Genomic DNA, 13903 nt, shown 5'->3' with positions numbered 1-13903 from the left:
CTAGGTTGGGTACAGCAGCTCTGAGTCAGTGATTGAAGTACTGGCCAACGTGGGCGAAGAGTGTTTGAAGGTACTCGGTAAACTTTCACCGTCAGCCTACCCCGGACATCTTGGTTTTTGTAAGGGTTCGCTGAAGACCCTGATTTGAAGGTCAGAGGTAGTGAAAGCAACACCTGCAAAGATGGGGGCCAGTTGTTCTGGTAGGGGGCGATCAACCTTGGTTCAGGTTGATTTAGTAAGCCGGCCAATAGGGTCGGCAAGGTATATCATGTGTGAGAAATACGGTTCACACACAGAGGTTTTGTGCGATGAATGGGAAAGAATGACTGTGCATGACGGGGAAAAGTTCCCACGGGTAGGCAGTTTTAGCCCCGAGGTGTTACAAAATCTAAGGAGAAGGATATGTCTCATTAAATCTGCAAAGAGACGGATCAAACATTATGATTATTTACAATTATGGCAACAGGAAGGTGAAATACAAAGAGGATTGGCTCAAGCGGCTGGATCTAACCCTATGTGGGAAACTGATAGCCACCGCACCACCACCACCATACATAACGGGAGAGAAAGTGGTTACAGAGAATGGCACACTGGTGTATGATAAACATGCACTTAGTAACTGTATAGATGTTAAGAATAATGTAACTAAGATTGTTGATGCTAATACTAACCCATGCAAGCTGTACCCTGTTTTAAACTTTCCCCAGGATTGTGACCAAGAGGATGAGCCCACAACAATATCGGCACTCTCTCTAGCAGCCACCATAGCAGAAACAACAGTGGGCACGGCCCAACCAGTAAGAGCAGTATCAAAGGCCCCTAGTGGAGGGACAGGTGAGGTCGTATCAACTGGTAAGTACGGCACTGTACACTATGCAGAAACCATTACACCACATGTTGTAGAATCTACTCAGAATGATGTTATTGAACTTAATCCCGTTAGGGTAATTGCAGTATCAAATGGGAAAACTGACACTTCAGGAGTCACTCCTGTCAGAAACATCGCCATGCACTGCCCCTTTTCCCGAACGGAATTAAGATCAATGGTGTCTGAATTCCCTGATCCTAGGAAAGATCTAGTTGCAAGCCAGAAGTACATTAGAGAACTAGGAAATACTGTGGAGCCCAATAACAAAGATTGGTGGACATTGCTGAGGGCATGTTTAACCTCCAATGTCGACTCAGCGAAATTTATAGCTGACTGTAGACTAGATGAAGAGGTACCCCTTACTGAGGAGTACAATCAAGATAATTTGAAAAGAATTAATTTGCAGCTGGGAGTATATTTCCCAGCTGTTGCTAAATGGAACAAAATTTTCTCCATCAAGCAAAAAGAGGGAGAAATAGCTGCTGATTATTTTCATCGGGCACTGCAGGAAATGGCTAAGTATACAGGGATAGAAGACATTAAGACAAATGTGAATCATAGAGAAGTAGCAGTATCTGTGTTAATGGATGGTTTAAAGGAAGTATTGAGGACGAGGGTACAGACCACCCAACCATGTTGGCGAGGTTTGTCGGTGGCTACTTTGAGAGAGGCCGCTATTGATCATGATTGGAACATCACCAGACACAGGGAGTCGCAGAGTGATAAGCTGATGGCCGTAAGTATACAGGCCCTTACCACAAGGCCAACTCAGCATAAGTCTCAGACCCCTGTGGGTAAGTCAAATGTGGTAGTTTGTTATAATTGTCACAAAGAGGGACATTTTGCACGAGACTGTAGAGTGAAAAATATACAAAACTCATACCAAACCCCTAGACAACGACATGACACACGAAATTGGGATCAAGGACCGCAGAGACGGAGTTATGAGCCACACACAGGGGAAACAAAAAGGTATCCCCCAAGAAGAGACTGGCAAGTCTCTGATAGTTCCCATTTACCCCCTTCACAGGTAATAGCTGCCAGCGCAATGCAGGGAGGTCACCACATACAATAGGGGTGGGGCCACACCTGTAGTCTGCAGCCAGTTAAATTAATTGCGAGCCTTGGAAGAGAACCTGAGGTCACAATTGATGTAGCTGGTAAATCTCTAAATTTCCTTGTAGATACGGGGGCGGCCAAGTCAGTGATAAATTCGACCGTGGGCATGAGAACCACTGGTAAAACAATTCCAGCCATGGGAGTAACAGGAGTAGTACAACACTACCCTTTAAGCAAACCTGCAGAGATTACGATAGGGCCTTTGCATACCAAGCATTCTTTTCTGCTGGCTGCAACGGCTCCGACTAATCTCCTAGGGAGAGATTTACTGTGCAAAATGGGATGTGTCATATATTGTACTCCTGAAGGTGTGTTCTTGGACATACCCGAAAACCACGCTCAGGAAGTGCAGGATATGCTAGACTCCCCAACAAGATTAATGTCACACACTGTTATTGTAAATAGGTGTCCGTCCAAGGTAGAGGAAATGATTTCCCAGATACCAGAATCACTTTGGACCAAGGATGGACAAGACACTGGATTAATGGCAAACGTAGCCCCAGTAGTTGTACAAGTAAAAGATGGTAGGATAGCTCCAAAAATCCCACAATACCCTCTGAAGCCAGAGGTGGAGTTAGGAGTTTACCCTGTAATAGAGCGCTTGCTACAACAGGGCATTCTGGTAAGGACGTCCAGCACTGCCAATAGTCCCATCTTCCCTGTTAAAAAGAGTGGGGGGAGGGGTTACAGATTAGTGCAGGATCTAAGAGGGATCAACAAAATAGTTGAGAGTCAATTCCCCGTAGTGCCAAATCCAGCTGTCATCCTTATGCAAATCCCTCCCACTGCCAAATTTTTCACTGTGATTGACCTCTGCTCCGCCTTCTTCTCGGTACCTCTGCACCCTGACAGTCAATACTTATTCGCATTTACATACAGAGGAGTTCAGTACACCTGGACTCGCTTACCACAAGGTTTCATTGACAGTCCAAGTATTTTCTCGCAAGCCTTGCATGATTGTTTACAGTCTTTTCAACCTGAGAGTGGATCAATATTAATATAGTACGTAGATGACCTACTGCTGTGTTCAGATTCGCTTGAATCGTCCCTGAGAGATACGAAACAACTCCTATTTCATCTTTCAGACACCGGACACAAGGTTTCCAAAGATAAGTTACAATTATGCCAGACCAGGGTGAAGTATTTGGGACACTGTCTGACACAAGGACTGAGACACCTCACCGCTGATAGAATTCAAGCAATTCGTGACATGACCCTGCCACAAACCCAGCAACAGATTAGAATATTTTTAGGAATGTGTGGGTATTGCCGTAACTGGATCCCAGGGTTTTCTATACTGGCCCTGCCTTTGCAGGAGATGGTCTCATCAAACAAACCTGATCGGATTTCGCACACAGACGAGTCTGAGATGGCATTTGAGAGACTTAAACAGTGCCTAACGCAGGCACCAGCATTAGGTATGCCAGATTATGGAAAACCCTTTGAGCTGTACGGAACAGAGAGTGCTGGGTGCGCGGCAGGAGTCTTAACCCAGAAGCATGGTGATGCCAGCAGGCCGGTAGCCTACTATAGCGCTCAGCTAGACACGGTAGCGCGATCCCTCCCCACATGCTTGCGAAGTGTTGCAGCAATAGCATTGCTAGTAAGTAAAAACGAAGATGTAGTGCTAGGACACAACCTCACAATTCATACACCACATGCAGTGTCAGCCTTACTGAATTCTGCCCAAACCTGACACGTCTCATCAGCGCGGTTTACAAGATGGGAATTGGCATTAATGGCCCCGGTAAACATCACCATAAGGAGATGCAGCGCATTAAATCCTGCAACATATCTCCCAGGTGTGCCTGGACAGGCACAAAGGGTGGAGGATGAGAGTGATGGTGAAGGAGGATTTAGTAAGGAAAATGACACACATAATTGTATGGAATATTTGACCCAAAATTTCACGGCAAGGCCTGGCATCAGTGACAACCCACTGGAAGATGTAGATTTTGCTTTCTACACTGACGGCAGTTGTCACAGACAGACGGACTCGGGAGACTTGTGTACGGGATACGCAGTCGTAGATGACCAAGGTACCATAGAAGCGGAACCCCTAGGCCAGGGGTGTCAAAGACAAGGCCCGCGGGCCGAATCCGGCCCGCCAGACCTCGTCTGATGGCCCGCGGTGCCGCCGCCATGAAACCCCCTTCTCCCGAGTGCCCAGCTCGGGGGGGGGGGGCGGGTTTCGCGGAATGACGCGATTGCGTCGTGACGTCACGGCGCAAACGCGTCATTCAACGAAACCCCGTCGGAGGAGGGAGAAGAAGGGAGCCGCGCAGACGAGGAGGGAGAGGCGGCTGAAGAGCGGCGAGAACCGCTTCAAATGTAAGTCAGCCCCTCTCCCTTCCTCTCTTTCTCTCTCTCTCCCTCCTTCCACCACCTGCCGCTATGTGTAAAATGGGGACCTGTGCCTGCACAATGTGTAAAATGGGGACCTGTGCCAATGTGTAAAATGGGGACCTGTGCCTGCCACAATGTGTAAAATGGGGACCTGTGCCAATGTGTAAAATGGGGACCTGTGCCTGCCACAATGTGTAAAATGGGGACCTGTGCCTGCCACAATGTGTAAAATGGGGACCTGTGCCAATGTGTAAAATGGGGACCTGTGCCAATGTGTAAAATGGGGACCTGTGCCTGCCACAATGTGTAAAATGGGGACCTGTGCCTGCCACAATGTGTAAAATGGGGACCTGTGCCAATGTGTAAAATGGGGACCTGTGCCAATGTGTAAAATGGGGACCTGTGCCTGCCACAATGTGTAAAATGGGGACCTGTGCCAATGTGTAAAATGGGGACCTGTGCCTGCCACAATGTGTAAAATGGGGACCTGTGCCTGCCACAATGTGTAAAATGGGGACCTGTGCCAATGTGTAAAATGGGGACCTGTGCCAATGTGTAAAATGGGGACCTGTGCCTGCCACAATGTGTAAAATGGGTACCTGTGCCAATGTGTAAAATGGGGACCTGTGCCTGCCACAATGTGTAAAATGGGGACCTGTGCCTGCCACAATGTGTAAAATGGGGACCTGTGCCAATGTGTAAAATGGGGACCTGTGCCAATGTGTAAAATGGGGACCTGTGCCAATGTGTAAAATGGGGACCTGTGCCTGCCACAATGTGTAAAATGGGGACCTGTGCCAATGTGTAAAATGGGGACCTGTGCCTGCCACAATGTGTAAAATGGGGACCTGTGCCTGCCACAATGTGTAAAATGGGGACCTGTACCTGCCGCTATGTGTAAAATGGGGACCTGTGCCTGCCACAATGTGTAAAATGGGGACCTGTGCACTATAAAAGGGGGCACATGGCTGGGCACTATAAAAGGGGGCACATGGCTGGGCACTTTAAAAGGGGGCAGATGGCTGGGCACATATAAGGCAGGTGGAGCGGTAAATTTTGGATATACTGACCACTTCCATGTCACTTTACAGTGGTATAGGGACCATAAACTACAATCAAATACCACAAAAATGTCCAAGAAAAGAAAAGTTGATGCAGAGGGAAGGCAATTTCAGGAGAGATGGGAAAGTGAATACATGTTTGTGATTAATGGAGACAAGCCGGTATGTCTTATTTGCTATGAGGCAGTGGCAGTGATGAAGGAATACAATTTACGCCGGCACTTTGAGACCAAACATGGAGCCAAATTTGCTAACTTTAGCCCCCAGGAAAAGCAACAAAAGGTCAAAGAATTAAAAGGTAGCCTGCATTCTCAACGGAATATTTTTTCAAAAATGACAGCAAAAAATGATGCAGCAGTGAAAGCCAGCTATCTTGTGGCTGAAGAAATTGCGCGAGCTTCAAAGTGCTTTTCAGAAGGTGCATTTGTAAAGAAGTGTATGCTGAAGGTATGTGAACAGGTGTGCCCTGAGCAGAGACAGGCTTTTAACAATGTCAGCTTGTCAAGAAACACAATCACAGACCGAGTCAGGGACCTAGCCTGTAATCTTAAAACAAAGTTGGCTGAAGAGACATGCAGTTATGTGGCATTTTCATTAGCTGTTGATGAAAGCACTGACAATACTGATACAGCTCATCTAGCTATTTTTGTAAGAGGTGTGAAGGAAGACTTGTCTGTCAGTGAGGAGCTCTTGGATGTGGTCGCCATGTATGGGACAACAACTGGGAGGGACATCTTCAATGCAGTGGAGGAATCCGTAAATAAAATGAAATTACCTTGGGAAAAGTTGGTGGGACTTACTACTGATGGCGCTCCAGCAATGCGTGGAGTGAGAAATGGCTTGGTTGGACTGTTAAAAGAGAAAATGGAAAAAAGTAATTGCCACACGCCGCTGATAACTTATCACTGCATTATCCACCAAGAAGCTCTGTGTGGCAAGGTTCTGCAACTGGATAACATAATGTCCACAGTCACGAAAACAGTGAATTTTCTGCGTGCACGGGGTCTGAATCATCGTCAGTTCCAACAATTTTTGAAGGAGGTGAGCATGGAACATACAGATGTGCCATACCATACAGAAGTAAGGTGGCTGAGTAGGAGCACCGTTCTCAAGAGATTTTTTGAGCTTTTGGAAGACATTAATCTTTTTATGCAAAGTAAAGGGAAGCCCTTGTCAGAACTGTCAGATCCAAACTGGCTGTGCGATTTTGCCATGTTGTGTGACATAACAGAGCATCTCGCCCAACTGAATCTGAGGCTGCAAGGCCGCAAACAAGTCATAACCTCAATGTATGACGCAATAACAGCTTTCCAGGAGAAACTGCGCCTATGGAAGTCACAGCTTGAAAAAGACAGTCTTGCCCACTTTCCTATCTGCCAGAGCATTTCAAACTCATTCCCAGGTACTTTTTCATGTGCTCGATTGGGTACCAAAGTGAATCGGCTGATTGATGAATTCAATCAACGCTTTTCTGATTTTAAAGAACAAAACTTAACCTTTACCAGCTTTGCCAATCCCTTCAACATCGATGTTGACAGTGCACCACATCACCTTCAAATGGAATTAATAGAACTTCAGTCCAACAGCAGCCTGAAAGCGAAGTTCCAGGATGCGACAGTCGACGACTTTTACCGTCTCCTCCCCCCTGCTTTGATGCCACAGCTCCGACTTCAAGCTGCACGTGTTCTGTCCATGTTTGGGAGCACTTATCTATGTGAACAGATGTTTTCAGTCATGAGTCTGAACAAGACCAAGCTCAGATCACGCATCACTGATGATAACCTCCATGCTGTTTTGCGGATTGCTACAGCACAAGACCTAACGCCAAACATCGATGGACTGACCTTAGGAAAACGATGTCAGCCATCTAGTCAGAAAAGTTAAAAAAAAGGTAATGCCTTGTGTTTTCCATATGTTTAATAAACAGTGTTTGGCAATATTTGTATGTTTAAAAAAAAATTAATGTTTGTTACCAAAAAACATTTTTCAATACATTGTACAATAATTGTACATTTGAATATCTACTTGTCATTATTCTGACTATGTTTCTGCTTTCAGAGCTAGTTATTACTTACATTATTACAAAAAACAGTAATAATTTATGATAATAAAGAGTGGACACATAGACCTACAGATACAACCGGCCCTTTGATGGGGACCAAACTGCTGATGCGGCCCCCGATGAATTTGAGTTTGACACCCCTGCCCTAGGCCCACCACACTCAGCACAAGTCGCTGAACTGGTTGCCCTAACCAGAGCATGCGAATTGGCTAAAGGCAAGTCAGCCAATATCTACACGGATTCTAGGTACGCCTTCGGAGTAGTCCATGATTTCGGGGCCCTATGGCGCCTCAGAAATTTCATGACGGCAGCTGGCACACCCGTAGCGCATGCAGCCCACATCAAAAGACTTCTAACAGCGATACAAGAACCCGACAGAGTGGCTGTTATCAAGTGTAAAGCTCACACGTATAGCCAAGACCCGGTATCACTTGGTAACAGCCGAGCAGACGAAGCTGCCAAATCAGCAGCCAGTACCCCCATACAGACAGACAGCACACAACTGATGGTATTTAATACTGTAAACACACGGAAATTATATGAAATGCAAAATTTGTGTTCACCACAAGAAAAAGCAGTTTGGAGGTCAAAAGGATATGGCCAGGAGTCCTCAGGACTCTGGACAGATGGACAGGGTAAGCCAGTGGCACCCAGAGCATACCTTCCAAGTCTAGCGGAAGCGGCACATGGGCTGACTCATTTAGGCAAAGAAGGAATGTGTAAGTTGGTAAGAGCTTATTGGTGCGCCCCAGGATTTTCTTTCCATGCGGGTAAAAGAGCGATATTCTTCCTGCTTGAGGAAGAATATCGGAAAGGCAATACCAACAGAGCCATCCCATATCCCTCCTACAGATGGTCCTTTCCAGGTAATACAAATTGATTTCATACAATTGCCACCTTGTAGAAATTTAAAGTATGTATTGGTTTGTATTGACGTGTTCTCAAATTGGGTTGAAGCATTTCCCGCGGCCACAAATACCGCTGTGTTTACTGCAAAGAAAATTGTGCAGGAATTTGTGTGTAGGTACGGTATCCCTAGAATCATTGAGAGTGATAGGGGTACCCATTTTACAGGTGAAGTTTTTCAAGCAATGTGTAAGTTGATGGGAATTAATAGTAAGCTGCACACTCCGTACCGCCCCCAGGCGAGTGCGAAAGTGGAAAGAGTAAACAGCACTATTAAAAACAAATTAAGCAAGGTAATGGCTGAAACAGGATTGTTGTGGCCCGAAGCTTTGCCAATCGTATTATACAGCATCAGAACCACTCCCAGGTCCCCTCTTAATCTGTCTCCTTTTGAAATTCTGTTTGGTCGACAACCCCATGTTATGATTAACCCCCAGGATGATTTGAAATGTAACAATGAAGTAACTGTAAAGTATTTGGTTAAGATGAGTAAGCAATTGAGGAATCAGAATGATAATCTAAAGTTGACGATTCCTGATTTGCCAGACAGTAATTGTCATGACATTGAACCTGGGGATTATGTAATGATACGGAATTTTCTACGCTCAGGTTGCCTTATTGACAGATGGGAAGGACCATATCAAGTCTTATTGACCAGCACAACAGCATTGAAGGTTGCCGAGAGAGAGACTTGGGTCCATTCGTCTCATTGTAAAAAGGTTACTGATCCAGAGAGGTCCCGTGATAAAGAACAGACGGTAGAGGTTGTATCACTAGAGTGTCTGTTCCGGGAAGGTTGAGACGACACCTGAGCGCTGAGAATAATAAGACCGGAGGCGTTTGTCGAGCCAGATTTCTTTTTCCCTTTTGTTATTTTCTCCAGTTCCCATCTCCCTCCTATTTTCCTCCCCCCTTCTTATTTTTCTCCTTTTCCTCCTATAAGATGGATTTGCCCCAAGAGACTGTGATCCGGATTTTCCTGTTGACCATGATGTTGACCAGAGCAGTCTGTTTCGGTGAGAGTACCATGGAGGTCGAGAAAGGATCTGGAATGGGTTCTGATGACCAGGATGGAGGCGTAAATTTCCAAGAGCAACATAATCACCGAGTAAAGGCGAGTATCAGAAAACGATCTGGTAGCATTGACAATAGAAGGAATTGTGAAGGATTGTTAGCTGAAGAGAACTGCATCTGTAGGCATTGTGACAATATAGTTGAGGATGGGTGCATCAAGAAATGTCAGTCCAGTTTTAATGTCCACATGGACCGGCATCCATTGGGTGACTATCACTCTTTAGTGGGTAAAGTGTTAAACCAGACAGACTGTTGGGTATGCTCTCAAGTACCTCAAGGTCATAGTAAATCAGGACTAGTACCATTCCCTTTAACTGTAGGAGAGGTACTTGAGTTAAGTGGTGGGAGGCCGGTGGACAAGAGGTTTAATATCTCTAGTCCTGATAGTTTGAAGCTCCACCAGTATCATGTGGATAAGTCCTTAGTATGCTTTAACATTTCCAATCCCCGAAAGCCGGGAAATTGGGAAGTGTCATGGAGTAATCAAACCATGACATTTTCATATAGAGCCGATAGAAAGACACAGAGCTTATACGCCAGATAGCCAACAGTGGAAGATATTTCCGGTATAGGTACACTCTAGGAAGTAGGACCATGCGAGTTGGAGAAGTATCACCAGGATACTGTGCACATATCGTACAACCGGATACGTGTACTAGACAGATGGGAGAGTTAGGGTTAGGAGATTTCACATGGAAAGTTTGTAACATGGTTATGTCATACTCCTACCCATATGTTCTCCCCGATGATGCATATTTCATATGCGGGAGAAAGGCGTATAAGTGGCTTGCCCCAAACTCAGAGGGATTGTGTTACATTGGAAAAGTACTGCCTGAAGTAATGACTGTATCCCATATCAAAATGAAAGACATTCACCGCGGTGCCCAAGCTCCTTTTCTCTAACGTCCTAGTGGATGCTGGGGACTCCGTCAGGACCATGGGGATTAGCGGCTCCGCAGGAGACAGGGCACAAAAATAAAGCTTTAGGATCAGGTGGTGTGCACTGGCTCCTCCCCCTATGACCCTCCTCCAAGCCTCAGTTAGGTTTTTGTGCCCGTCCGAGCAGGGTGCAATCTAGGTGGCTCTCCTAAAGAGCTGCTTAGAAAAAGTTTTTAGGTTTTTTATTTTCAGTGAGTCCTGCTGGCAACAGGCTCACTGCAACGAGGGACTTAGGGGAGAAGAAGTGAACTCACCTGCGTGCAGGATGGATTGGCTTCTTAGGCTACTGGACACCATTAGCTCCAGAGGGATCGAACACAGGCCCAGCCATGGAGTCCGGTCCCGGAGCCGCGCCGCCGACCCCCTTACAGATGCCGAAAAGCGAAGAGGTCCAGAAACCGGCGGCAGAAGACTTTTCAGTCTTCATGAGGTAGCGCACAGCACTGCAGCTGTGCGCCATTGTTGTCACACACTTCACACCAGCGGTCACGGAGGGTGCAGGGCGCTGCAGGGGGCGCCCTGGGCAGCAATGAGAATACCTTGTTCTGGCTAAAAAATACATCACATATAGCCCTTGAGGCTATATGGATGTATTTAACCCCTGCCAGGTCTCACAAACTCCGGAGAAGAGCCCGACGAAATAGGGGGCGGGGCCTATCTCCTCAGCACACAGCGCCATTTTCCTGCTCAGCTCCGCTGCGAGGAAGGCTCCCAGGACTCTCCCCTGCACTGCACTACAGAAACAGGGTAAAAAAGAGAGGGGGGGGCACTTTTTTTTGGCGTTTTTGATATATATTAAGCTGCTATAAGGGAGACAACACTTCTATAGGGTTGTTCCTATATATTTATAGCGCTTGGGTGTGTGCTGGCAAACTCTCCCTCTGTCTCCCCAAAGGGATAGTGGGGTCCTGTCTTCGATAAGAGCATTCCCTGTGTGTCTGCTGTGTGTCGGTACGTGTGTGTCGACATGTATGAGGACGATGTTGGTGTGGAGGCGGAGCAATTGCCGGTAATGGTGATGTCACCCCCTAGGGAGTCGACACCGGAATGGATGGCTTTATTTATGGAATTACGTGATAATGTCAGCACATTACAAAAATCAGTTGACGACATGAGACGGCCGGAAAACCAGTTAGTACCTGTACAGGCGTCTCAGACACCGTCAGGGGCTGTAAAACGCCCTTTACCTCAGTCGGTCGACACAGACCCAGACACGGACACCGAATCTAGTGTCGACGGTGAAGAAACAAACGTATTTTCCAGTAGGGCCACACGTTATATGATCACGGCAATGAAGGAGGCTTTACATATCTCTGATACTGCATGTACCACAAAAAGGGGTATTATGTGGGGTCTGAAAAAACTACCTGTAGTTTTTCCTGAATCAGACGAATTGAATGAAGTGTGTGATGAAGCGTGGGTTAACCCCGATAGAAATCTGCTAATTTCAAAGAAGTTATTGGCATTATATCCTTTCCCGCCAGAGGTTAGGGCGCGCTGGGAAACACCCCCTAGGGTGGATAAGGCGCTCACACGCTTATCAAAACAAGTGGCGTTACCGTCTCCTGAAACGGCCGCCCTCAAGGATCCAGCAGATAGGAGGCTGGAAACTACCCTGAAAAGTATATACACTCATACTGGTGTTATACTGCGACCAGCCATCGCCTCTGCATGGATGTGCAGTGCTGGGGTGGTTTGGTCGGATTCCCTGACTGAAAATATTGATACCCTGGATAGGGACAGTATTTTACTGACTATAGAGCATTTAAAGGATGCATTTCTATATATGCGAGATGCACAGAGGGATATTTGCACTCTGGCATCGAGAGTAAGTGCGATGTCCATATCTGCCAGAAGAAGTTTATGGACGCGACAATGGTCAGGTGATGCGGATTCCAAACGGCATATGGAAGTATTGCCGTATAAGGGGGAGGAATTATTTGGGGTCGGTCTATCGGATTTGGTGGCCACGGCAACAGCCGGGAAATCCACCTTTTTACCTCAGGTCCCCTCCCAACAGAAAAAGACACCGTCTTTTCAGCCGCAGTCCTTTCGTTCCTATAGGAACAAGCGGGCGAAAGGACAGTCATATTTGCCCCGAGGCAAAGGAAAGGGTAAGAGAGTGCACCAAGCAACTTCTTCCCAGGAGCAGAAGCCCCCCCCGGCTTCTGAAAAGCCCTCAGCATGACGTTGGGGTTTTACAAGCGGACTCAGGGGCGGTGGGGGGTCGACTCAAGAATTTCAGCGCACAGTGGGCTCACTCACAGGTGGACCCCTGGATCCTGCAGATAATATCTCAGGGTTACAGGTTGGAATTCGAGAAGTCTCCCCCTCGCCGGTTCCTAAAGTCTGCTCTGCCAACGTCTCCCTCAGACAGGGCGACGGTATTGGAAGCCATTCACAAGCTGTATTCTCAGCAGGTAATAGTCAAGGTACCCCTCCTACAACAGGGAAAGGGGTATTATTCCACACTAATTGTGGTACCGAAGCCGGACGGCTCGGTAAGACCTATTCTAAATCTGAAATCTTTGAACCTGTACATACAAAAATTCAAGTTCAAGATGGAGTCACTCAGAGCAGTGATAGCGAATCTGGAAGAAGGGGACTTTATGGTGTCCCTGGACATCAAGGATGCTTACCTGCATGTCCCAATTTGCCCTTCACATCAAGGGTACCTCAGGTTCGTGGTGCAAAACTGTCATTATCAGTTTCAGACGCTGCCGTTTGGATTGTCCACGGCACCTCGGGTCTTTACCAAGGTAATGGCCGAAATGATGTTTCTTCTACGAAGAAAAGGCGTATTAATTATCCCTTACTTGGACGATCTCCTGATAAGGGCAAGGTCCAGGGAACAGCTGGGGGACGTAGTAGCACTAACCCAAATAGTGCTGCAACAGCACGGGTGGATTCTGAATTTTCCAAAATCTCAATTGACCCCGACGACACGTCTGCTGTTCCTGGGAATGATTCTGTACACGGTTCAGAAAAAGGTGTTTCTTCCGGAGGAGAAAGCCAAGGAGTTATCCGAACTTGTCAGGAACCTCCTAAAACCAGGGAAAGTGTCTGTGCATCAATGCACAAGAGTCCTGGGAAAGATGGTGGCTTCTTACGAAGCGATTCCATTCGGCAGATTCCACGCACTAACTTTTCAGTGGGATCTGCTGGACAAATGGTCCGGATCGCATCTGCAGATGCATCAGCGGATAACCTTGTCGCCACGGACAAGGGTGTCTCTTCTGTGGTGGTTGCAGAGTGCTCATCTGTTAGAGGGCCGCAGATTCGGCATACAGGACTGGGTCCTGGTGACCACGGATGCCAGTCTGAGAGGCTGGGGAGCGGTCACACAGGGAAGAAACTTCCAGGGAGTATGGTCAAACCTGGAGATGTCTCTTCACATAAATATACTGGAGCTAATAGCGATTTACAATGCTCTAAGCCTGGCAAAACCCCTGCTTCAGGGTCAGCCAGTGTTGATCCAGTCGGACAACATCACGGCAGTCGCCCACGTAAACAGACAGGGCGGCACAA

The 13903-nt window shown here is 47.0% G+C and overlaps 1 protein-coding gene across 1 annotated transcript; it reads left to right on the top strand.

Moving 5' to 3' along the window:
- The first annotated feature begins 5476 nt into the window (after positions 1-5476).
- Positions 5477-7298, top strand: LOC135050683 (general transcription factor II-I repeat domain-containing protein 2-like). Its single transcript, XM_063957093.1, has one exon. It carries the CDS (start codon positions 5530-5532, stop codon positions 7276-7278), a length of 1749 nt encoding a protein of 582 aa, XP_063813163.1. The 5' UTR covers positions 5477-5529; the 3' UTR covers positions 7279-7298.
- The last annotated feature ends 6605 nt before the right edge of the window (positions 7299-13903 follow it).

This window comes from Pseudophryne corroboree, chromosome 2, assembly GCF_028390025.1.
Source record: "Pseudophryne corroboree isolate aPseCor3 chromosome 2, aPseCor3.hap2, whole genome shotgun sequence".
Taxonomy (NCBI): Eukaryota; Metazoa; Chordata; class Amphibia; order Anura; family Myobatrachidae; genus Pseudophryne; species Pseudophryne corroboree.
Note: the sequence above shows the minus strand (reverse complement) of the source record. Positions and strands in the feature narration are given on the sequence as shown.